This window comes from Phaseolus vulgaris, chromosome 9 (assembly GCF_051622355.1).
Source record: "Phaseolus vulgaris cultivar YP4 chromosome 9, ASM5162235v1, whole genome shotgun sequence".
Taxonomy (NCBI): domain Eukaryota; kingdom Viridiplantae; phylum Streptophyta; class Magnoliopsida; order Fabales; family Fabaceae; genus Phaseolus; species Phaseolus vulgaris.
In genome coordinates this window covers 30,917,329-30,943,854 of record NC_143506.1, presented here as the reverse complement: position 1 = coordinate 30,943,854, position 26,526 = coordinate 30,917,329, and the positions used below count along the sequence as shown (strand labels likewise).

Here is a 26,526-nt window from a genome sequence, read left to right as displayed (position 1 = left end):
TTTAATTTAAATCTCATGTCCATTGGTAAGATAACCAGTTCACTAAATTGTTGTGTCGTTTTTACTCCACATGGGTTTTACAGGACTTGGCTACGGGGAGGATGATTGGCTCGGGTAAACAACACGCAGACTTATACTACATGTCCCCTCTTCCAAACCAAGCCCACGCATCTCAAAATCTCATTCTCCATTTAATCTATTGCATTGTGACATTTGGAGTCCTCATAAAACCCCAACTCATTTTGGAAAACGTTTTTTTTTCTCACTATAGTCGATTACTATACTATATGTACTTGGCTATTTCTTATGAATCAGAAATCTGAAACCCAACATCTCTTAGAGTCATTCATTACATTTGCACAAAATCAATTTCAGGCATCTATTAAAACCATCCGCGTTGACAACGGACTGGAATTTATTTCAATATATGATTTTTTTTTTCAAAAAAGGTATTGAATGTCAACGCACTTGCGTCTACACTCCTCAACAAAATGGAGTAGTAGAACGCAAACATAAACATATTTTAAACACAGCACGAGCCCTTCTATTTCAGTCCAATTTACCATTAGAATTTTGGGAGAATGCGTTTTAACCGCCACATATATCATTAATCGCTTGCCATCACCTTTACTAAAAAATAAATCACAATCACCTTTTGAGCTACTATATAATCAACCACCTTCACTTTCTCACCTAAAAACTTTTGGTTGCCTCTGTTACGCAACTGTTGTTTCACCTAAGCAAAAATTTGATCCGTGTGCCCGACAATGCATCTTCATTGGTTATCCTCACAGTCAAAAAGCATACAAACTATTTGATATAGATGCAGACACTTTCTTTACAAGTCGGGATGTCATCTTCCATGAAAGTGTTTTCCCATTCTGCCAACAGTCACAGACACAATTCTCACCTCCATTACAAGGTATTTTGCCCACTATTGACATTGACTTACCCACTCCTGTCCAACATTCACTCGATCAACCTTCTTCTCTTACTCGTCACAATGCACCTGAACCTCCATCAAACCAACCTTCTTCTCCTACTCGTCACAATACACCTGAACCTCCATCAAACCAACTCTCTTCTCCTACTCGTCACAATGCACCTGAACCTCCATCAAACCAACCTTCTTCTCCTATTCGTCATAATACACCTGAACCTCCAGTAGACCAACCTTCTTCTCCCATGCCAAGAAGTTTAGCACCTATTACCAAACCTTCTCCAACCGACCTTCCTGTTCGACGATCCAGTTGCACATCAACCCAACCTTCCTGGCTTCAAGACTACGTAACGGGATCCCAAGCCAATCATTCGACCACTGCCCAATACCGACCGAATGGAACCAGGTATCCTATGCATCATTTTCTTTCTAATTCACGATTTTCTTCTACACATAGTGCATATCTTGCTAACATCACAGCCACCAAAGAACCCCACACTTATGCTCAAGCTATCCTTGATCCAAATTGGCAAAAAGCAATGGACGAAAAGCTTTCCGCCTTGCAGCTAAATCAAACGTGGACCTTAACACTGTTACCCGCTGGACAGAAACCCATCGGATGCAAATGGGTCTATAAAATAAAGTACAACTCAGATGGTAGCGTCGACAGATATAAGGCGCGCCTTATCGCAAAGGGGTACACTCAGATTGAAGGTGTCGACTATTCTGAAACTTTTTCACCAACAGCAAAATTAACAACTTTGAGGTGTCTCCTCACTATTGCAGCAACCAGAAATTGGTTTACTCACCAGCTAGATGTGCAAAATGCCTTCTTACATGACACATTGCATGAAATTATTTACATGGACTTGCCACCCGGGCATCATCGACAGGGGGAGAACATTGTATGTCGACTCAACAAATCCCTTTATGGTCTCAAACAAACATCTCGAACATGGTTTTCAAAATTTTCTCATGTGATTAAATCTGTAGGATGACAGATTACTCTCTATTCACAAGACAGAATAACTTATCATTTACTGTCCTTTTGATTTATGTGGATGATATTTTTTTGACAGGAAATGATTTGACAGAAATTTAGCGTGTTAAAGATTGTTTATTACAACAATTTCGCATTAAAGATCTTGGAGACCTAAAATATTTTCTAGGGATTGAATTTTCCCGTTCCAAAGCTGGTATTTACATGTCCCAAAGAAAATATGCGCTTGATATTTTGCAGGATACGGGACTCACAGGTGCTCGTCCAGACAAATTTCCAATGTAACAATACCTAAAACTCACACCAGACGACGGAGAGTTATTAAAGGATCCAGTCAAATACAGGCGACTCGTGGGACGACTGATATACCTCACGGTTACTCGGCCTGACATAGCATTTTCGGTTCGGACCCTAAGTCAATATATACAGGATCCACGGAAACCTCATTGGGATGCCGCAATTCGAGTCCTAAAGTACATCAAAGAATCACCAGGACAGGATTGTTATTGCCATCCGAAAACAATCTGACATTGACAGCTTATTGCGACTCAGACTGGGGAGGTTGTCAGACAACTCGGAGATCAGTATCTGGGTATTGCATTTTTTTTGGTTCCTCTATTATCTCATGGAAGTCAAAAAAATAGACAAACGTATCAAGATCATCAGCGGAAGCAGAATATCGCGCAATGGCCAAGACTTGTTTGGAGATAGTTTGGTTACGATATCTGTTGCAGGATTTAAAGGTGCCATGTAACTTGCCAGCTCAACTTTTCTGTGACAATCAAGCGGCATTACATATAGCAGCAAACCCAGTATTTCATGAACGCACAAAACACATTGAGATAGACTGCCACATTGTGCGAGAAAAATTACAAGCTGGGATAATCAGTCCTTCATATGTACCAACACAGTATCAACTCGCAAATATTTTTACGAAGGCATTGGGCAAGGAACGATTTTTGACGCTACGACACAAGTTGGGGTTCTTGATCTTCACCTACCAACTTGAGGGGAGTATTAAGAAAATAATAATTATCAAATTATATGCAATATTTGACGATATTGTACTCAATTATATGCAATTAATTTAATAATTATAGAATCTCATGATTAATATCTTACCTAATTAGATTGTAATTTGGGGAGAGAAACTCCCTATATATATTTACTAGTATACATGAAGTGATGTAATATACACATAAGAGAATAAGAAACATCTCTTTTTCTTATATTTGTTATATTTTCTTATATCTTTTAAAGGCTTATAACATATATACCACTAATTGACTTGCATGTTATGTTTTTCTAATAGTGGTCTAAAATGACCTAATTAGTACTGATTTGCTTACATATTGATGATAATAGTGATAGGCACTATATTGTGATTTGGAAACAAATCATTAAAGCTTGTTTATCAAGTTCTAAACTTAATGGAGGCATATCAAACTTAAAGTGAGTTAAAAGCTGGTTAATCTTCCACTCGTGCGTGATCAAATCGGTCCCAATCATCATTCTTCTATATGTTATTTTTTCTTTTTCTTATTTTTAAAATATTTAAGGTAAAAAATATACTTATTTATTTTTAAATGATTTTCTCGTTAATGATAATAGTTAAGAACCAAAAATAAAATCTTTAAACTCTAACTTTTAATGTCAACCGTACATATTTTACGCAAGATATAAGGTTGGATGATACAAATTATGGAAGGAGGATAGATTGTTGCCTTGAAATCTCTTGTTGAGAAACTTATAAAAAAATAACACATATTTTGGGGTGATTCTCTATAAAAACTCTTACTAATTTACTTCAAACATTTTGTGTTTTTTAAAGTTATAACTAACTTATTTATTTTGAAATTTATAAGATATATTAATATGAAGAGATTTTTTTACAGTATTTTTTCTCCTCTAAATTATGCATGTGATTCTTAACCTAATCAATTTAAATTTTTAGTCATATTCTTTTTAATAAAATTTACATTAAGCAACACGTGCTATTATATGAAAAATAGTATAAAAACAAAAAAGAAAAAAAAAACATGAGTTACTATACCTGATGGATATCCACCAAATCTATGGAAAAGAAAATATAAAATAGCCTAAGTAACTACATTGTCAGTTTAAATAAAAAATAAATAAATAAATAAAGACAAGACTACAAACAAAAGAACATTATCTATTGTGTAGCTTCTATAAATAGAACAAAGAGGAACGATTGAATTCCAAAAATTCAATCAGACTGACCCTCGTTTGCATTCAACAGCGGTAATAAAATCATATGATATTGATGCACGTCTCTACCATTACTTTTTCTTAGGTTGGCCTGTTTTGGATGTCATCTTATTGGATCTCACTCTAGCTTTAGGATATCGTTTTGGTCTCCTGAAGGTTTGAATTAGTTCATCGTTTTCACTTAATGATTTCTCCTTATCCATCTTTTCAGCCTAGAACTTAGAGACCGAATTTACTTCTTCTAAGAAAATACTAGTCAAGGTAGATTCAACTATATCGGTTGGAAAGATAGTGAGAAATTACTCTTGAGCCTCTTATTCGTCACCCGAAAGAGATTCAAAACAATTTTGCAAGACTAAATACTAAGAAACAGACTTAGAAGTAACCCGTTTGGAAACAACTAATTTAGGACTTATTGTATTATTTGCATATTTGAGATGACAAAATCCTTTTAAAAGACTAGAATTTTCAATAGGCAAGGAGTTATTTTTTTGTAACAAATAATCTGATTCATGGATATCCTCCAAAGAGGACATATCAGCAAAAATATCATCATCATACCCTGAAACAACCCTTATATCTTCAGCAAATTTCTTAAAATTTTAAGCAACAAGAGATTCACCCTCCAACTGGCCAATAACAAACTTCAAGAAGGGTATCAAGATCAATAACAACTCCCTTAACTTCCACCACCCCTGCATTTCGAATAGGTGCATCACATATATGTACATCTGCCGCAAAATTTTGTTTCTGTGACACCAACCACTTTCTTGTGAGGGATATCATTAGTTTCTTTGGTCTAGACAATCACATGTTTTTATTGTATAACAACAGGTTTGGACAAAATAGTAGGCGATTTTGTCGTGTTATTGAGCTTATCAAGATGTCGTATGCATTTAAAAATATCATGCTCTATCATTTTTCATGAAGAGAAAAATGGAGCCAGCTTCTCAAATTCAATATATGCAATAAAAAAAAACCATGTCTTTCCACCAAAATTTGACTAGGAAAAATAGATAGCATGTCAATATCAATCAACACTCTAGCAAATAAATCTTCTAGTTTTATTCATGGTGCAGTCATCAAGAAAAAAAGGAGTATTAATCTCTCTCGATGTAGAGAAAATTGTTTTTGGTTGTCAATATTCCATAAAAGGGTCGTGCATTCTGACCCAACATTGAGCTTTGGTGAGTTTCGTGAAAGATGGCACAAAGTCTTTAGCCCAAGAAAATACTCTCTAGATACCCGGATTGAGATTCCATAGGACTCTTCTCACGTCTTCAAAGGAAGAAAAATCAAAATTCGTAAACCCGTTTTCCTAGAGGAATAACTTTCCAAGATCCTAAAGATTTCCAAGCAAATTTTAGCTTTTTGCACACGTCCATATGAGTAAGATGTTTGTCACCCTTGGATAGTATTATTTTTCTATGAAGGTGATTTTTACAGTCTTCAAGACATGCGAGATGCATATCTTTATCAATCTAAACAAATATCAAATCTTCCTATTGTTGGACATCTCAAGGATCCAACTTTGTTGTGTGATGAAGCCATGTTGAAGACTTGTTGCCTTAAGTATCTAGGTAGTTTAGTTTTTTATTTTGTGTGTCTTGATTTATCTTTTGCCTTAAGAAATGATGATGAATCCAATAACAAATATTTTTAACCGATTAAAACTTTTTTCAACTCGTTTTAATTTGTTTTTTGGAATGTTACAATTTTTCAATCTTTTATCTTTTAAATCAATTGATTGAAAATAGTGAAAAGTTTTTAGATTTTTCTGAAATATGTTTTATATATCGAAAACCATGTTTTAATGTGTAACATAAGAACTATTTTTAGTCTGAGTACTTTCTATTTGAGAAAAATAAGTTTTCATGCATATTAAATTTTTAAGTGAAATCAACAAATTTTTCAATTTTTGAACAGGTTGATTTTACTTCACTACACCTTTTTAATAAAAACTATTTGTGTTAAATCTCTATAAAAGGGTATGCGTCATTTCAGAAAAAGACTACTTATACAATTTACAATTTTACATCTATGAGAGTCTTTGTGTTAAAAGTTTTTGAAAGAAATAGTCTTTGAAAGATCATTGAGTTTTCTTGGAGCAAAACTTTCATCATCTATGATTGAGGTCAAAGGTATTTCATTGCAACTGTGAATTTGAGAGATCCTATTCTATGTATTGGTTCACGGTCCATGTTTATTCGTTCCCTTCTATTATGTTTTGTATATTTGTTATAATTGTTAGGGCCAAGATAGGATTTCTTGATGTGTATCAATGTTGTGACAGGGTGTTGCATTGATTGGTTTTTGTTCTTGGAATGTTGAATAACTGTTTTTTATTTCTTATAAAGAAATTGTGTTGTTTTAGTGGAATCCACCTGGGTATGAGGTGAGACTAGATGCAACTCTATTGTGAGTGAACCAGTATAAAGTCTTTGGGTCTTTTATATGTTCTTTATCCTAGCTTTATAATATTTATGCATAATAATTTGTACTAGTATAATCAATCATTTGTTTTCAAAAATCAATCTGTGGTTTATGTTCTCTGCAGACTTGTCTGATTCTCTATGATAACTGAAACTACTGTGATAAGTGATATTGGTGTTACATTGAATATTGATATATTTTGTATCAATTTGTATTAGTTACTGATTAACAATGTAAACTAAAACAATTCACAACTTAAGAAGTTTTCATTAGTTATGATATAATCAAAGATTTTCTTAAAAACATTGATGGATACTTCTGAATTATGCACTTGTCATATAATTTGTAAAAATATCTTTCCAATAATTCTTGATCGTAAAAAAATATGTTAATTTTAAAAAAAAAATATTGAATTTATTTCAAATATTTGTTTCTTTTAAAACAGTTTTAGAACTTTTCAAACTTTTTATAAGATCTGTGTAATAAAGATTTAAATCAATTGTGTTTCATAAAATAGATTCATTTTTTGTATTAGTGTATTTCAACTACAAAATCAATATGTTGTTTTGGAAAACAATTTGTTAAAGTTCTTTCTGATTTGTTGTAAACAATTATTTGCGAAAATGTTTCTAAGTATATTTCACTCCCTCTTGAACTTAGCTTCTCTTTATTTCAACACCTATATGCAAGGAGAAAACAACTATGAAATAGGAATATCAAAAACATTATTCAAGGCTTGTGCAAAAGTCTTCTTTTGTACTTGAGCCACATAAGATGAATTGGCTTATGAAGAACAACCTTGGTCCTTAAGACACCCCCAAGGAATTTGAAAGCTAAAGCTGGAAGAATTCGTCCCCATCCCACAAGGGAACCAACATTTTAAATGTGCGACAAATTGAGCCTTTTCAAGGATAATTGTAATTCCTTGGAGTTTCTTTTTCTTTTCTTTTTCCATTCTTAGTTAAAATTTGTATTTTCTGTATAAAATTAGAGTTTTTACAAAAATATCATAAAAATTGCATTTTTCAACTTGTATTTTGTTGGAATCGTCTAACAAATGTTTTGATCAATTGTAGGAACATTTTTTGAATTGGACTTTAACCTTAGAAGATTAAATGAAGATATTGATGTCATAAAGACAAGAAAAAGATGAATTAAAAAGAGAAAATATGACGAAATCGACATTAGATGGTAAATAAGTCCTAGTCAACGCTACACTGAAAAAGAAGATGTTGAAGTAGTTAGCTTAGTTTTAGAAATGCTTTTGTGGGCCCAATTTCGTCTAACACCAAAATCACATTCATTTATAAAGCTTTAAAACTTCTATGAATAGATATTAGAGTGAAGTTTAGAGAGAGAGATCACATAGTTAGATAGTGCACTAGGTTAGTTTATTTCTTCAGAAAGTAACCAAATCACAAAACTCGTGTCTTACGACTTTAAAGTGGTATATTTAGTTGTAGATCATCTAGTCCTTGTTTAGCATAACTTTTCAGACTTTAAAATAATTTTATCAAGGTACAAAATCTCTACGGATAATTAGAAAAGAGAAAAGTGAGAGATTGTGCTTAAAATTTAAGTTTAGCCAATAATCTCAATTAAAATCCAATTAATCCTGATTAGGTAAATCTTATATAAAACAATGGATTTATTATCAATTATAGTCTAAGAAATTTAAGGTTAAACACTCTAAATGTGATTAGAAATGTACTCATCACTCATCATTTGATGATGATGAAGAGAGTGATCTCTCATATGAGTAACTTCTTAATAATTGCAATACTTTTTTCAAGCAATATTTAAAATTAAAACAAAAATGTAAAGTTTTTTGTTTAGATAACAAAATACTCAAGGAAGATAAAGTTGCATCTGATGAAAATGTTTCCACTATGGAACAAACTGTATCATCAGATGCAATCAAAATAAATTACAAAAACTATAGGAAAATATATCATGTTGCAAGCATGATTTTGTAAATTATTTTGAGAATTGCGAAGCTCTAAATATTTTGATTTCCACCTCCAGACATACATTTAATTGACCTAGTCTAGGTATTTTCAAAGTAAGGGAAAACATAATCAAGTTCTTAGTATAAAGAAAATAAACTTCTACTATAGTATTAGCAAAATTAAACATGCTAGTGATTATGAAATGCTAGCAAAGCCAAGAGATGAACATTACTTGCAAATAAATAATAAGTATTCATAACTCTTTGATGTAAATTATGAAATGCTTAAGACTTATCGTCTATCAAATAAAGTATAATTATCGTCTGTCTAGGAAAAAGTTTATAAGATGAAGCACATAACAAATAACATTTACATTTGTTCAACCAAAAGACTTGCCTTTGTTTGACTAAACAAGACACTTGCATCTAACTATGCCTGATGTTGACGAAATTGTGTTTTATACTTTACTGTTTAAACACAAGATCAAAACTACATTAAAGGGTAAAAGTTAAGTGTTTCTCTATTTCTTCTTCTAATTTTCTAAGTATTTCTCTTGTGAATCTCCTTTAAAATATTTTTTTTTCTTCTTCTTTATTTTTCCTTGTCATACTTCTTGTCTTTATTTGCTCATCTCTATCTTCAAATAAGTTATTCCTTATCATTATTTACATAATCTATTTTGTTTTTCTTTGCCTTTTCACTAGATGGTTTAGTCTAGTTGTCTACCAGAAGAGTTTAAGACACTATTCAACTCCCTTTCTAGAGTTAAATGTTCTAATAAATATTTTAAATTTTGTGGGAGAGTTAAAACCTTTTTATTCTTCACTATATGAAATCACCCAATAATCTTAAATTGCCCTTTCTTTTAAAGTTTCTTTATTACAATCTTTTCAGTTTTTAGTAGAAGACTAAGATAGATTAAATAGAACTTGTGTACTTTTCAAATTATTGATTGATTAGTCAAAATTTTATCTTAAGGAAAACTAGAAGTAACTTTTAAGATTGAGTGAACTGACATAAAATTGTTGTGTTTGCTTTGTTTGGTTGTTAGATAGTTTATTATTTGCGGAAAAAAGATTGAATATTGGTCAAAGTTCACCGATAAGACCAACCTTGTAATGTTGATAGCCTAACTTAGCTACTTTTAGGATGCAACTTTGAGTTTTAATTACTTTATCCTCGTGTTGCAAAAAGTGTCACAAGTTGTTTATTTAGTTTTAATTTCAGGTTTACGAATTATAATTTATCTTTATCTTTTTAGTATATGATCAAGGAAATATTCCCAACAAAATAAATAAAAAATTACCATAAAGAACCATTAAATGAAAATTGTTTCTTTTTTACTTTCGTTGTCTAATTTTATTATTAAGTACAAGATTAGAAAGTTATCCTATAGTTTGAAGTGATAGCCTTTATAAAAAATGTAAATCTTTTTGTTTTTATTTTTTTTAATATGATTTAACATTTTAAAATGATTTTATTAGTTTCAAAAAAAATATCTTTATTAAAAATATATGTACATTAAAGATAAGAAATATAAACATCAAAATATATATATATATATATATATATATATAAAAATTATCTACGGTTAAAACTCATTAAATATTGAAAAGTTATCTACAGTTAAAACTCAAGTAATATTGAAAAGTTATTTTAATATTGTATAGAAAACTCAAACTACTCAAATAATTGCATGTCAATATGGACTCACTTATTCTGTAATGACTCATCTTATATTTGGTCAATAAAATGTGGGTTGAGTTGATCTGTCCCACGTAAAAAGTTGTGGGTTGATTTTATTGGTCAAAGTTGGTCTACGGGTCTATGGGCTAGCTTGCATAATTCTTTTTTAAATTAATGAAAAATCAATTTTTAAATAAATTTATGTTTTGTTTATTAAATTATTTTTTTTCTTATTTACATGAATTAAGTAAATGTTATCATATTATTATACTTACGAAAAATGTGTAATAAGATACGGATAAAAAAAAGTTCTAAATTTCAATAAAATTTGAATTTTAATCATATTAATAGATTGTCTAATAAAATATTTCATTAAAAATACAATTTTTTTAAGGTAATGGATGTAGATACATCATTACCATTCTAATTTAAAAAATAATATAAAATAATATATATATATATATATTACTATATTTAAATTTTATTATAAAAAAAAATTATTATTGAATGAGTATTGAAATATAATAAATGTATACATTTTAAAAAAATAAAAAAATACTATTAAATATTAAAAAGTTATTATCGAATTTTGTGAAGGTGTTCTAAATTAGAGATTGAGGGGAGTTTCTTCTTGCACCTACATGTCTTTCTTTTTGCACCTCATACTTCAAAAAATACTCAAATTACCCTTTGAAATTTCTTAATGAATATTTTTTTTCTTTAATTTTGGAATGTGGAATTAAGAGACATCTCGATTATAGAATTTGAAAGTTAAAATTTGTGTTTAGAGTTGTACAATATTTTAGATTGCACAATCCAAAGTACAAATTTATATTCCAAATTGTAAAACTTGAAATGGATAATTTTAAAATTTTAAAAAATGAGACCACAGAAAGAAATTATGAGAGTGCAGAAATAAATTTCTATATATTTTAAGATATGTAGTAAAGTCCGCACTGCCCCATGTTTTTTCTTTGCAGGCCTGAGTCAACCTACAAGTCTCGATCGACATTGACATCCCTACAAATAATCCATTAAATTCATTTTTACAATAATATATATGCCTTGTAAATAATAATAATAATAATTATTATTATTATTATTATTGTGAAATTAATTCATGTGTGTTTATAACATGAAACCGGTAATAGTGCATGTTAATATATGTATATTGTTGATCTTCTTATTTTTTTAATATTTAATTGTGTATTCAAATATATTTATTCGGATTAGATGCATTATAAAATATAAATATTAATAAGAACATAATATAAAATAGACTCTAAATATAAAATATTTAAATGAATTAATTTAAATATATTGTACTATATTAAAAATGTAACAATATATCAATTCAAATTTCATATATACTAACATTTTCTTTACAATATAAATTTTAATAATAGGGGAATATATACAATTTTTTTTAAAATCAAATATAAATATAAATTATAGATATGTACTGTTCATTAAATGTAATAATATAATATTATATATATATAATATTTACATTTGATTATATATACTAGATAGCATTATACATTAATGAATAAAAAATTAAAAGTAAATTTTAAAGATACTAAAAATATCATATTATTATGTATAAATTTCACATTCAAATACTAACCCCTTCTTTATTTATTTAATATTTATTTTTAAGAACAAATAATTATAGTTACTAATTTCACTTGAAGATAAGAAATTATTAATTTGTACTTATATATCTTTGTTCTACCAAAAATTAATAAACAATATACCATTTTATGAATTAATTAAAATATTATTTCATCACATACGAAGATATTTTAAAAAACAATTTGTTGATCACTCTAAACAGCAGCATATAATAGTGTTTATTTTTAAATAATCCCACCATAACATTTTTGGGAACCGAACTCAGGAATCTCACTGCAGGCTGCTGCAAGATGACTACAGTATTTTGTTACTTTGTATTAATCTGATAGAATTTTATCTTTTAATTATTAAAATAGATAAATTTTTAAAAATTTATTAAAATTTAATTATTATGAATCAGTCACCTTGACATTTTTTTGTTTATTTTGATAATTTTTTAAAATAAGATAATTAAGAGATAAAATTTTATTATATTGATAAATATTTTCAGTATTTAAAGTTCTTATTAGTGCTTACTTCTTTCATTTTTCTTCTTTATTTTATTCTTTTAACATTCATCTCGATTCAAGGTTGATGAATAAATGGAAAATAAATAATAGGAAAGTTCATTTAATTATTTGATCAGATAAATGTCATTACTGTTACTAAGTAAAGACAACAAATGCCAACAAGTGCCGTTTTGTAAGCTGCACCATGTTGTTGGCCTCACATATTAAAAGACATATCCAAGACCAATGCTCCCAGTTCTTGCATCTACAATGATTAAATGAGGATCTCAGTTTTTTGTTTTCTTTTTCCATCTATCTACAGTTAACTCCATCATCTAGTATCATCAATATAACAAAATTGAATTCTAAGTTAAGAAGAAAAAGAAGTAAAATTGAAAAAGTTGTGTTTCATCAGTTAGCAGCATAATAGTTACTATGGTAGCAGCAGCTTTTGACAAGTTAGTTGTTATGATCTGTGGTCCAACCCCACCACCCCTGTGAGTTATTATTATTATGATTACTGAGTATATAAAGATTAAATAGAGAGAGAAAGAGATTTAACAAGACAGCAGTTGTGTGGGCAGTGAGAGAAGGAATGGGTGGTGAGGTTTTATGGTATGTGACTAAACAACCACCTTCTTCTCACATGCCTTCTTTATGTTTATAATAAAAACCTTGCCTTTTTATCTCCTCATGTCATGTGTTATGACGTCCAGTATCTATCCAAATTTTCAACACCTCATTCATTTCTCTTTGATGCAAACAAAGATAACTACCACCAAAATGTCACTTTTGGAATTTCACACAACAATTTCTATTCATACAATGCCAGGGAGGAAACTGTGTCAAAACAGCACAAACTGATACAAATTCCTTAAGTTTGAAGTTTGAAGTTTGAAGGATGACCAAAATGATGAACCTAAAATTTGGAACAAGGGACTTATTCCTTGAAGTATGAAGAAAGTAACCAACAAATATCACCCCACCAAAAAAGTAAAGAAAATAAAAAGAGAAAAGGATGAAAAGTTGCTTATGAACTACTTGAAGAATAACAGAAATACCTCAAAGAAGACATGAATCCTGTAAAGAATTAATGAAATAAGGGGAAGCTTTTCTATACAGTTTGGAATCTTCACTCTCTGAAGTTGAATTCAGATTTGAAACCTCTGCTGGAATGAACTAGGATAGGTTTAGTTTAGTTAGAAATGAGGCCTACGAGTGCCTCTTGCTTGTGGCTGCCTCCTACTACCCACCAAGGTTTGTAAGGCTCAGCAGCACGTCCATGGCTGTTACCTTCTTCCTCTGTAGAAGCAGGAAGATTAAGATCAAAAAAGTCCCTTATTTCTGGGGCTTCTCCCCCAAGTACAACTGTTTGACTTTGACAGTTTCTAGTAATCTCAGACCCACTAGGCAAGTGATGAGATCTCTTGTGACCACCCAAGGCTTGTCCAGATGGAAAAACCTTGAGGCAAATTGGGCACTCATGACCTTTCCCCTTTTTGGACTCTCTCTCTCTCTCTTCCTCATTGTCAAAACCAGTAGCAGTAGTACCAGTAGCAGTAACAGTAACCATTTCATGTTCTTCCACATATTCATTCTTCAGGAGCTTACTTTCTGTTGTTGGGTCAGGGGAGAGGTCAGCTTCGAACTCTGTGCTGTTTTCACTGCTCTCATTTCTTGAAGCAAAGCATCCCTTGATCTTCTTGTGACTAGCTCTGTGACCTCCAAGTGCTTGGTAAGAGTGGAAGATTTTCTTGCAAGTAGTACACTCAAATTTTCCTCTCTTGTTGGAGCTTTTGCTCGATTCAGCTTCTGGGGACTTGTTCTTCACCCAACTCTTTGAAGAACTTGCCTTCACTTCAGAATCCAAATACTTTGCCTTGATTGAAGTGTACTTATTATTTCTATCATCATCTATTCCATTGTCCTCAAATGCAGAATTAGTATCAAGCTCGGCCTTCTTCTCATTCCCCTGAACGGAAACCATGGTCATGTCCCCAAATCCAGTACTCTCAGTACCTTTGGAGTTGAGATTTGAAGCATCCAAATTGCCAAACTCCCACTTCATATCCTTTGGTTTGGTAACCTTTTTTACAGAACCATTGGAGACAACCCTCTTGCCTTCTGCCTTAGAATCTAAATTGGTTGGAACCAAAGAAGGAGATTCAAAGTGCAATGAGTTAACAGAACTGAGACCACACCAAGGACTAAGATCCCTGCTAAGCATCATCAAACTCATGGCGACCTCTTCCTGCTCCTGCTCTGACTCAGAAACAAAGGACACAGAAGAAGTTGATGGGGCCACGTACCTTGTCCTTCTCCTCTTGGATCTTCTCCTTCGGTTTGGAGCAGTGGCTTCATCGTCAGAGTGGCTATCATCCAAGACCATCTTCTGGCTACCATTCGTGTTTTCGGTCCACGAATCTTGATCCTCCAATAAGCTGCTGTTGTTTTGGGATACTCTCTCGGAATGGCACTTCATGTGACCAAACAGAGCTTTCCAAGAGTGAAAGCCTTTGCCACACTCCTTGCACAACTTGTCCAAGACCAACATAGTGTCCTCAATGGAATCCGTGAACCTCGAAGTCTTCTTCGGGTTCTCTCTCAGACCATAGCCTCCATTGCTAGTTCCCCCTTCAGAACCCATCATTCCCGTGTCTCTATCTCCTCCACCATTGTTGTTGCTGAAAAACGAAAGTTTCTCTGTCTCGGTTGAAACATTGGTGACATGTGACCTCATGTGACCACCCAAGGATCTCCCGCAAGGGAAGCTCTTGCTGCAGAACTTGCACAAGTGCTTCACTTCTTGATCTTCTTCCATTGGATTTTCAAGAAACCGAAGACACACACGACACGACACACGGATCAGCAAACAAAGCCAAATTAAGTGACTTCTTGATCATCAGCACAAGAGAGTCACAAGGAAAAACAGCAAGACCCCAGATCAGCACAGCATCTTGGAAGCGGTGGGAGAGAAGAAGAAGAAGAAGAGAAACCCCATGTCTGGGTTGACACAAAAGTTCCAAGGTGAGTGCAAGATCTAAGTCAGAAAAAGAGGAAAACAAAAGGGACAAGAGAAGGTGTAGTAGTATGGTAAACTATATAAACTAGAAAGCTTCTTGAGAATAGTACCACCATGAGTAGTAGCTGGTGTCCTTTGGGAAGTTGAATTTTGAAGAAAAAATCAAAGTTGGAAGAGATGGAGAGGAGTTGTGCGTGTTACCTTTGTTGCTAATGATAGCGATGATGGATGAGGAAGCCAAGGGAGAAAAGAACAAACAAGAGTGAGTGAGTGAGTGAGCGTTTGTTTCTCCAATTCTCTCTCTAAACTTCACTATATTAGGAGGAGAAATCCATGCATGGAAGCAAAGATTAAAAAACAAACAAAAGAAGAAATAAAAAAAATAAAAAAAGAGAAGGGGTGGTAAAGGTAGAGAGACAGCACGTGTACTCAACCGAGGATCTTACGCCACCCCTTCATCCAACGGCCTCAGATTCCTCCACATCAGCATCCTTTAGGCTGAGGAACCTGCTAAAACTAACTGCATTCCCAACTATTCCTTCCTTTGTCTTGCTATGAAAAAAAAATGCTTCTTTTCTTTCTCTACATATGTACTATCAAGTGAAAGAAGTGAAAGGTTCCTTACCGTTATTCTTCTGGACTTTCTATTACTCATATGTTTTCTTATTTGTCGGATTTACAACAGATTTTTTCATGTGGGCCCTCCATAACTATTACTTCACATTCTACCATGCTACTGTCACTGCTACCACTGTTATTATTAACCATTAACATCTCCAACAAGCTGAGCTGGTTAAGTGATGCAACTCAAAAATCTGCCACATTTATTTCATCTTTGAATGCCCTTTTGGAATTGTGTATCCAAAACATTGTAAATTATCCAAAATAGGATGTTGGATGCAAACAAGAATATGGAGATGTTATCCTTTAGAGGAGTGTTGGTTATCCACAATGGCTCCTGGTTAAGCCTGTTGGGCATGCACTTTGATCCCTTTTGGTCACTCTCAATTTGTGTAAAGGATCAAACTACTCTAAACCAACTTTAATCTTCTATCTATTTGCTGTTCCAAAAGTTTTTTATCTGCTTCCAAACAAAATTGCTGTCATATACTTTGTCTTCTGGTGCCTTGTAAAGGTATTGTAGTTTATTACAATGATGAAAGTTATAAAGCAGATAGATGTTTCGTTGGAGCTTGAATTAGCGAAGAAGCAAAGTAATTTACTAATTCTGGGCCGAATTTTGTTAAATCCAATGATCTTCATCTGGATCTTCCCTTGTTTTCTTTCACCACTTGCTTTCTTTCCAATAAATGGAATCTGCCTTTACGTAGTTTTGTATCTTCACTGTAAAACTTACACCCACTGATATTATATCTGATAATTGTTTTAATTAAGGTTCTTTGATGAGGAAAAAACATTATCTGAGGACAATCTAAAATCATTTTGTACGATGATACAATCACATCTTACTCTACGATAATTTTATATTAAGAAACACACTAAACCATTACTTTATGATTAAATAACAACATAAAATTATTTTTCACTAAACCATTAAACTCTAAAAAAAAAATATATTATTCACTAATTTATATCATGCTCATATACACTTTGAAGATACTTAAAAGGCATTTCTCAATAAAAAAAAATATACTATTATCGAGAATTAGTCTTTCTCTTGATTGGAATAGGTTTTGTTTAATAAGAGTTACACTAGCGTTCATAAAAGACATTATAAAATTATATGATTAATATGATATTTTATACTGATAAATAATTTTGCTATATCATATCATATAATTAGTGAATTATTTTATTAATCTGATAAATTTTTGCAGCTTAATTATTAAAATATGTAAAATTATTAAAAACAATAGAATAAGTAAGTTTTGTCATGATGGCACGAATTTAGTAAAAGAATATAATTAACATTTAAGTTATCACCTTTAACTACTTATCCATTTTGATTATTTTTAAAAAATTTACCAAATTTCAATAATTTGAAGAGATTAATACAAATCCCTAATTTAGTGGAAGTAAGAAATGAAATTAGCATGATGCATATATTCCCGTCTTTCTCATTAATTCCAAGAAAGAAAGTTGAGGAAATAGATACAAAATTTGGGACAAGAATTTTGTTAAGATAAGTTAATTAAAGGTATCTTCTTAATGAAGCATGAGTGGTTCCTTGATCCACCCATATAAATAATTAATACAAGCTGTCCAACGTTGCGATCAGTAATTGGTTTGTTTATGACCAATAATCATTGCCCTTCATGCTTACTAACTAAATCAAAGACTCCACATAAATAATGTGCCGGCATTTCTCCAGTACACCTACAAATCAGAAGAATTTTCAATGTCAAAAAATTAGGTTCTAAAATATATTTACAAAAACATTAAAAACACGTAATATTAACATTATATATATAAATAATCAGAGAAAACATAATTTAGAGAACTTTAGGATTTGAAAATAAAAGTGAAAACGATAATTAGGTTGATCAAGCTAGAAAGAATTCAAAGCAAAGTGAAAACAATAACCTAAATTAATCAATCTTGTTCAAAAGTACAAGAAGAGTTATAGGAGTTGGGCAATTACATCAAACTCTAACAAGGTGCTTACCCTTTTATATCTTATCACTTACACCAAATACTAAAATAAAGTATTAAAATAATAAAGTTGTAGTGTTCTTCTAAATTTAGCTTTGTGTGTGGCTCTCAAGTGTAGAGTATAATCTTGCTGTTGGTTGATTTTCAATATCGTTTTGAAATCAAAGTAACTAAGTTTTTTTCTAAAAATTTACAGAAATAATTTAAAAATGAAAATAAAGTATATTAAAAGTATTTTCAATGTAAAATAAAGCTATAAATATATGTATATGTATTTGTTAAAACAAAAGTCTAACAATCCTATAATTTTGATTAAGTGTTTCTCACAATAAAGTAAGAAACATGAAAAATCGTCTAAAAGATGTTAAAATATGAAAAACAAGCATATCATGTAAGACACATGCACTTTGTTTGACATATGATACAACACATTGTCATTTTCACTTCATATGATAAGTGAAACCTTCATTAAATGATAATACACATGTACTTTAATTTTGTGTTGTAACTAACAAAAACATTCTTTGAACTTACCAGTGTGTTGCAAATAATGTCTCCATCTCCTATCCACTAAGATGATCTGCACAAACGTATGTTTACACAAAGATCACTTGAGATATGAGATAAAATTATTTTCAACAACCATCTTGACACAAGCTTATATTAACTCTAGCTCATCTTGTATGGTCTCTGTTATTACTACATTTTGAGTAAAAACATATATGACCTAGCGGTGATAAGTATTTCTAGTTGTCGAGATCTTGCTTGAAAAAAAACGTGGTATTTTATGATGCATCAAGCACATTTAATGTACCCCTACATGCATGCTCGACAGACGAAAAAAAATGAAGCTAGGTGAGTTCAAAAGCTCTCAATGATTAGAAAATCCATTACCAAAAAATAATCCAACATGTCTGAGGTTGAGATAAATTATCTCCTCAGATATTGTTCACTTGTAAAGCTAGCTTGTCTTAGAATAAAAGGGATAAACATATTTTTTTTAAGAAGACTACTCCTCAAAAGTGTATTAGTTGATGTCATACTCAATCAAATAAAAAAGTTTAACTTATAGACCATCTAATGAAGGTCTTAGGTCGTCTGATGCACAATCTAATGAAAAATCAACCAACAATAAATATATTAGGATTAGTTAAACCAAAGTCATATCTCAATAAATTCAATTACGATTTTTAAAAAAATCAAATAAAGTCTAAAAAAATATAAGTTAAAATGATTAGTAAATTAAAACGGAATTATTGTTGTTTAAAACAATAATTTAAAAGAATGAGAATGAATCGATTTAAAAGTTAGTTCATTCAATTATTCATCGGTGTCATCTATTTATTATTCATCCCATTTTTAAATAGAATTAAATTAAAAAAAAATAGTCTTCTATTTTATTTAATTTAAGTAAATTAGTGTTTTTAAAAAAACAGTTAGTTAAATTGATCCAATAAAGTGTAAAAAAGAAAAAAAAAAACGCAAAGGAACATGACAATATGTTTAATGTAGCTTTTTTCTTATTCCGAAATCACTTTATTATAATTTAATAAAATTTTGTAGCATACACATGTTAAAAAAAATTAAATATCAATATTAATGCTGCACATACTTAAAAACATCTTAGTTTGCCAAGAGAAAATGGTAATTGAACAATAAATGTGTACCTCAATTTAGGTAACTCGTTATTTTGCCAATAACCCTCCCAATTTTTAATTTTTCATATAACAATACTCTCAAATCTAAGAGTAAATAGTTAATTCATTACCATAATTATTGATATATTTCATATTTTTAGTACAAAAAAAATCTTAGTAGAAAAACTTTAATGATATTAATTTATTTAAAATTTATTAATGATTCAGGGAAATTGAGTACATGCTACCTGTCATGTATATTTATTAAAAAAATGACATTAATATACAAAATTAACTTTAAGGAGAACCTTCAAATTTTAGATCCCCAATTAGTTTCTTAAGATTAATTATATATTAAAAACTAAATATGTCAATGTTTTTTTCTACAGAACCCATTATTCATCCCAAATGCAAAGCACATAAATAATCATTTTAACAAAGAAAACAAAATACGAACCACTTTCAAACTAATTTGTACACAAAACACGTTCAAATATGTGAAGCTTGCAGTTTTAAAGTTGTTCTGTCTTACACTCCACTACTACAAAACTTCACATAGGGACAAGTAGCATGCTGCAATCACAAGAAAACCTCTTCAAACGATTTTAATTCTACAAGCTCTTAATTTTCAAAGTGATTAATGCCTTTGCTAGAACACTTAAATGATACAAAGTCTATTAACAGAATTCAAATTACATTAACACCTCATGAACTGTTTGACAAACCAATAACAATCCACTGTTGAACAATGGCCAAATCATGACCCTTGTCCACAGTTCTAACCACTGGAAGTTTGGACCAATCCAGTGCCCGTTCCATCCAAAAAAACCGCTGTCTTAGTCACCTTCTCCACCCATAATATCTTATTGATTTCAAAGTACTACTATTTCACATGCTGATATCTCTCCACTTGCACCTTCATCAGGTCAGGAATTCCATCCATCCTCCATCCCAGCAGAGCTTCCGAGCTTCCCTCCAAGCATGTCAGTGCCATCCAAAGGCTCCCTGGGAATGGGAGCTGTGATGCCAGCTTGATAGGTACTGGTGTTAATATTGAAATAAATACAACTCAAGGAGGAAAACTCCTTTTCAAACCAGAATGGAAGAAATGCCAAAAAATCAGAAACTGATATGAATATAATTATATATAGAGTCTGCTCTCCCTTGTTCTAGGCCACCAATTCACTCCAAACTTCTGTTGTACCCCTTTACTTAGCCCAACCCTTTCTAACCTTCTTCTCTTGTATACAAATCAAAAAGGTCTATCATCAATCATTTGGGAAGCGAATTAAAGAATGAAATGCCTTCTGAGAAGTGGGAATCTATTGTTATTATTTAATTATGTATACATTTATAACAAATAAAATACATAATTCAGTAGACAACCTGTACAAAACTGCAGTAATTATAATTATGCCAAACGGAACAGAGAAAGCAAGAGTGATTTCCTCAGCCTTTACCCCGTGTTGAAACGCAGGCAAATACAATCTTCATCATCTTGCATAATGTTTTAATCTTCTAAGCACAACTTGTTTATAAAACCTCTGGGTCCGGAAGTACAATACCAAACCAACCAAAAATGTAAGAAAAGCCACACCTGCCAGGATAAAAAATGATGACATGAAACAGTCTATGCCAAAGCACAAATTATCTTCATCGGCTTGCTTGTCATAAAAATATCCAACAACTCTCACAGAAAGTATGTAAGATCCAAGTGGACTTGCTGCAGCAATGGCATTGAAAATGGTACCCATATGCTTTACACCAAATAGCTCCGAAGTGATTGTAGGCATCAAGGACCAATGCGCACCATAGCCAATGCCCACAAGGACAGGGCCCAAGTACAAATTTCCACGGAAACCACATGCTATAATTAAATGACCAATAACCATTATCCCCAGTGTTGTCGTCATCAACAGGGGCCTTGGCCAACCTTTTCTGTGCATGATATAATCCGATATATGGCCACCTCCAAAACGACCAAGGAAGTTCCACATACTCCATAGTGACACCAAATTATTAATCTCAATGGTACTATAGCCAAGGGATTGCCCTATTTGGCTCATATTATTGATAGTTGCAAGCCCAGAGCCCAATCCTGATATCATGATCACAAACAACATCCAAAATTCAATCGTGCACATAGCTTGCAAGGGGCTCTTATCTTCTTCATGGGGCAATTCGTCATCTGAAGTCACTTGTACCTGCTCCTCACCACTAGGCAACTCAGTGTACTCCACTTGATCCACTGATGCAGAATAACTGGAAGACGTAGAACCCTTATTTGTAGAAGAACCCCTCTCAATGGTGTAGGACTGTGTAAACTTCTGCGACTCCTCCCAATGTGCCTTGATAGCAATTCCAAAAGGCGATGCTAGCAGAACCATGAGAATCACAAACTCAAACATCTGTCCCCAATATGGCAAACTAACGAAGTTCTGTAAGATTATAATGAACACGAGATAGGAAACAATAATCACAGTAGTCACAGAGAAACTATCCAAATGCTTCTTGTAATCACTGCCATGAACTTCATAAATCCTCAGCAAGAACATAAGCAACACGGAGATGAATGAAGGCAACAAAGCAAGCATCAAAATGAACGTTGAAGGGTCCCCATCAAAAAACGTATGGTAAATTTGGATCAAGATAGCTCCACTCAGTCCAAGAAAGCCCTGAACAACAAAATTCCAATTCAACCAGAACTTAATTAGAATGTTAAAGGTTTTCTTTTCTACACTGTCTTCTTATAAAAGGTCATGGAATATGCTGACATTAATAATGATTTCTGATTGTGTTTCTTCTTTTCTTTTGTAAGACAACACAAATACTAAGACAATTTTGTTTAAACCGAAAAAGATCATAACAAAAAAAATTCTCTGACTAGTCTACACAACTTTGCATGAACTTCAAACCCCGGATTCAACTAAAAAAATTCCGTGAATATTTGTAATTGGTCAACACAAATAAAACTCACTGAAACAACAGAATCACAATGAAACTAAAATAAGGCAGAAATGCTGTTCTTTTAGGTTAAATTAAAATAAACATTTCCTATTTACATTTTAATTTAAATTAAAAATTGTGCAATATGCTTATAAGTACGTTCGGAACAAATCACTAATCATTGAACCCTTTTTTGTTTCAGTTACCTTCATGATACCAATGATGGTGCCGCTATGCCCAGGGAAATTGCGCAAGCCAGTGACGACATTGGTGGTGTTCAGGAAGGTTTGACCATTAGCCGACAGCCACGCGAAGAAGCACATGACGGGCACGGGCGGGGGACTTATAAGGCCCACGACGGAGGCCCAGATGAAGATGAAGCCCGTTAAGAACTGGATTGCGCCGGCAGCGAGGACGAGCCAGGGTCCAGCGAGAAAGGTCCATTTTGACTTGGAGGGCGAGCCGGGGAGGGCGGAGCGATGGGTGTAGGGGACGACGGCGGTGTAGAGGAGGCCAGAGAGGACGCCGAAGTTAGCGCCGATGTCCTTGAAGACGGAGACGGTGTCGAGGGTGGATTGGTCGTAGCCCTGCGTGGACTTGAGCACGGAGGAGTAAATGCTGAAGGTGTAGGATGCGCCGCAGCTGGACTGAATCCAGATGGCGGCGGCGACGGCCGTCCAGGGATTCGCCACCCATCCCATGGATCCGTTGGTGGGCGAATGGGTTTGGTTGACGTGAATGAACAAAATACGGAAATTGTTTCCTTCGGTGATTAACCGAACTCCATTGCCACACACTTGGAAGGAACCCCACAAATTTTATTTTTCCTTCTTTCTTCCAAAAATAATAATTGGAATTTAGGTGGTTGCCATATATTGAATGATTGTTGTTTGATTACAAGCTCATATATAATGAAATTTCCATCCAAAAGAGGGAAAATTACATGATAGTTTGGTTAAAAAAATAGAAAAAAAAATATGTAGACTTTTTTCTACACAGTAGTCCTCTTTCAGGTTAGAATCTGTTTTTAGAGAATCTAATTCTGATCTTTAATTAGATGCAGGTTGAAAGAAATTTAGTTCTCCAAACTTTTTGTATTTTTATTTCCTTTTTATTTAAAATAATAATGAAAGAGAAGAAAAGAATAGAAAAAACAAAATATTAATAATTTAAAATAGAATAATTTGAGACCGTCACATAGAATATATTACATACACTTATTTTTTTTAAAGTTAATATTCAATAAATTTAATTATATCACACACTTTCCATCACTTCTTAAATTCTTTCTTTTCTTTTTTGTTTATAATTTTTTTCTTATTTACATATTTTACTAATTTAAATTTCTTTAAAATCTATCTATTATAAATATTATTTATCTAATTTTTTACTTGTCTAAGTAATTATATCCTACACACTTACTAATTGTAATTACCTTCCTCCATTTAATTTTCTTTTTTAAATTTCTACACTTTTATTTCAATTTTTTCCTCAAATTATTTATTTAGAACCATTAATATCCCCGCCCTAATTTTTCTTTCCTTTCATTATTTTTAAAATAAAAAAGAACAAAAATACATCATGTACAATTTGGGTGAAAATTTCTCCAATAATTCATACTTCAGGCATTACTTTTTTTTTCTCGCAGAACTGTATTTTTTTTCATTCTTACTTTTTTTTTTACTGAATTAGATTAATTTTAGATGAAATTTTTGAGAAAATAATAAATTATTTTTCAGGATAAATTTATTAATAAAACACTAGTTTTTTAGCCACTGGTTTCCTAATAGTGACAAGGAATTTTTGTTGGTGATAGGAAAGAAAGGAGGAATAATAATTTGCAAGTTATAATTTTAAGACTTAGGGGTAAAGTTTATATTACTGTACTAAGTGTACGTGAAGCTTTAAGACACGTTTTGATTAATTAATACTGCACATGAAACTGTCAGACACCTAACTATTTTGACCTACAAAACTATTATTATGTAATTTTTATACAATATTATTTATTTTAGTATTAGTATACGTCTTAGTGTGATGCACGATCTTTTATTTTATAACAAAATACTTTTAGGTATAAAATTAACCATATGTCAAAAAATTTAAATAATTAACATACAATTTTTAATCGAGTTAGACTTTTCAAACTTATTTTATAATAATACAATTTAGATAATATAAATAGGTTGCGTATGATGTGGTATTTCATGTCGTGGTTTAAATTATAAATTAATTAATTTTAATTGCAAATTTAATATATTCATGATTAAATTGTATGTTTAAGTAATATTTAAACATACTTTATAATGCTAAAAATAGAAATATGAAATATCTACGAAAATGGATAAAAAGCAAATTCATCAGAATTTATAGAAAAGTAAAGTTTAAACTAGAAAAGATGTTTAGTTCATCCTAGAGTCAGAGAAATATAAAGGTAAAAAGAAGGGAAACGAGAAAGGATATATCATTTCTCCTATTAACAAAATGTCTATCATTTGAATTTCTAAATCATTATTACAGTTAAAGTTTAAAAATTAACCTAAAGGTTTGTTGGTGTAAAGTTTTCTAAAAATATTTGTAAATATATATATATATATATATATATATATATATATTTTATGGAGTTCTCTTTATTCTTTCTATAAGTTTTTTTGGCGGTAGATGATTTCAATGATTAGGAAAGACATGACAAGGAAAGAATTGATCAACAATGGATAAAAATGGATGAATTTTGCAGTATTTAGGAGAAAGGAGAAAGGTACTAGGAAGAAGGTTAGACCAACTTTCTAGCAATTTATAAGACTTCTACACTTAAGGGAACGTTTGGTTCCGGGCGCGGAAAAATGAGGAATAGAATAGTGTAGAAAAAGTTGGAAAAACGAAAAAAAAAAAGTAAAAACACAAAAAACAATGTAACTTTTTGCTTTAAAACTTTATCTTTCTTCATGAGAAAATTTGCAGATAAAGATGACTTTACATTATTATTTTTTAAAAATTAATAAATTATATATGATTATGTATGTAAACTATATTTTAATATATATATATATAACACTTATAATTTTTTTATTAATTATTAATATTAATTTTTATATTATAATAAATAAAATATTAGTTTTAATTATTAATACGTATTTTATTTAATTTAATATTAATTTTTTATTTTAAATTATTTTTATTTTAATATATATTTTTAAATTCTTTTATAATAAATTCTTTAATAATTTTTTAAAAATTTATTATTTATCAAATTTGTAAATTTACATTTTATACATTTTTAAAAATTAAAAAAAATCTTTCACAATATCACATAAATTACAAATTTCAATAAATTTTTCTCACAAATCTACTCTAATATACTCAAATCCAAACAATCTCACTTTCCTCTCAAATCATTTCAAATCTTCTCCCTCAAATCCCCTCCCCAATCCAAACACACCATTAGAGTGAGAGGAGCATAAGAGAAAAGTGAGACTTGAGAGAAATCGACATAAGTTCATTACTCAATTCAAGTCTTAGAATTACATAAAAGAAACTCTCTCTTTATAAAACTAATGTGACTATTAGAGCTCTAAAAAACTCTCCATGTGACACCTTAAAAACTCTCAAGTGGTGGATTGTCATGTCTTGAAAAACTCTCCATTAAAATTTGACATGTGGCACAAGGAAGAGGTGAAGACGAGCATGAGACGCCACATGTGCTCCATAAAGCAAAGGAAAAGTCACCTTGTGGAAAAAGAAGGAAGTAAAAAGGAAGGTGCCATGTTGGAAGCTTATGTGTGGCACCTTGTGTGTGCCATCTAGGCATTTCACTTAACTTCTCTAAAATTCTACAATCTTATATTAAAATGACTGAAATACAAGGCTCAAAGTTCATATACATAATTTAAAGACTGAAATTAAAAACTTATATACTCTATAAAAGATTTACAAGGCTTCAGAAGG

General features: G+C 31.3%; 2 protein-coding genes across 4 annotated transcripts; both read right to left on the bottom strand.

Annotated features, from left to right (window-relative positions):
- Positions 1 to 12,458: 12,458 nt before the first annotated feature.
- On the bottom strand, positions 12,459 to 15,958 carry LOC137822006 (uncharacterized). 3 transcript variants are annotated; one of them, XR_016515842.1, is made up of 3 exons: positions 15,587 to 15,761; positions 13,425 to 15,366; positions 12,459 to 12,628 (listed from the first exon to the last, which is right to left on the bottom strand). XR_016515842.1 is itself a non-coding variant. In XM_068626879.2 (2 exons), the coding sequence occupies exon 2, from the start codon at positions 15,182 to 15,184 to the stop codon at positions 13,559 to 13,561; it is 1,626 nt and encodes a 541-aa protein (XP_068482980.2). In that variant the 5' UTR covers positions 15,185 to 15,366; positions 15,587 to 15,958; the 3' UTR covers positions 13,136 to 13,558. The 3 variants fall into 3 exon arrangements, 2 of the variants coding, with proteins under 2 accessions (XP_068482980.2, XP_068482981.2); XM_068626879.2 differs by lacking the exon at positions 12,459 to 12,628 and having other exon boundaries at positions 13,136 to 15,366; positions 15,587 to 15,958; XM_068626880.2 differs by lacking the exon at positions 12,459 to 12,628 and having other exon boundaries at positions 13,136 to 15,366; positions 15,496 to 15,761.
- A 4,982-nt stretch (positions 15,959 to 20,940) lies between these two features.
- Positions 20,941 to 23,647, bottom strand: LOC137820499 (protein NUCLEAR FUSION DEFECTIVE 4). Its single transcript, XM_068624621.1, has 2 exons — positions 22,788 to 23,647; positions 20,941 to 22,310 (listed from the first exon to the last, which is right to left on the bottom strand). The coding sequence occupies exons 1-2, from the start codon at positions 23,280 to 23,282 to the stop codon at positions 21,129 to 21,131; spliced, it is 1,677 nt and encodes a 558-aa protein (XP_068480722.1). The 5' UTR covers positions 23,283 to 23,647; the 3' UTR covers positions 20,941 to 21,128.
- Between the last annotated feature and the right edge of the window lie 2,879 nt (positions 23,648 to 26,526).

Bases quoted from the DNA above. Each gene is read 5' to 3' on its own strand.
- LOC137822006 (XM_068626879.2), bottom strand. From the start codon at position 15,184: ATGGAAGAAGATCAAGAAGTGAAGCACTTGTGCAAGTTCTGCAGCAAG.
- LOC137820499 (XM_068624621.1), bottom strand. From the start codon at position 23,282: ATGGGATGGGTGGCGAATCCCTGGACGGCCGTCGCCGCCGCCATCTGG. The intron at 22,311-22,787 runs GTAACTGAAACA...TTTGTTGTTCAG, and splicing joins CCATCATTGGTATCATGAAG to GGCTTTCTTGGACTGAGTGG.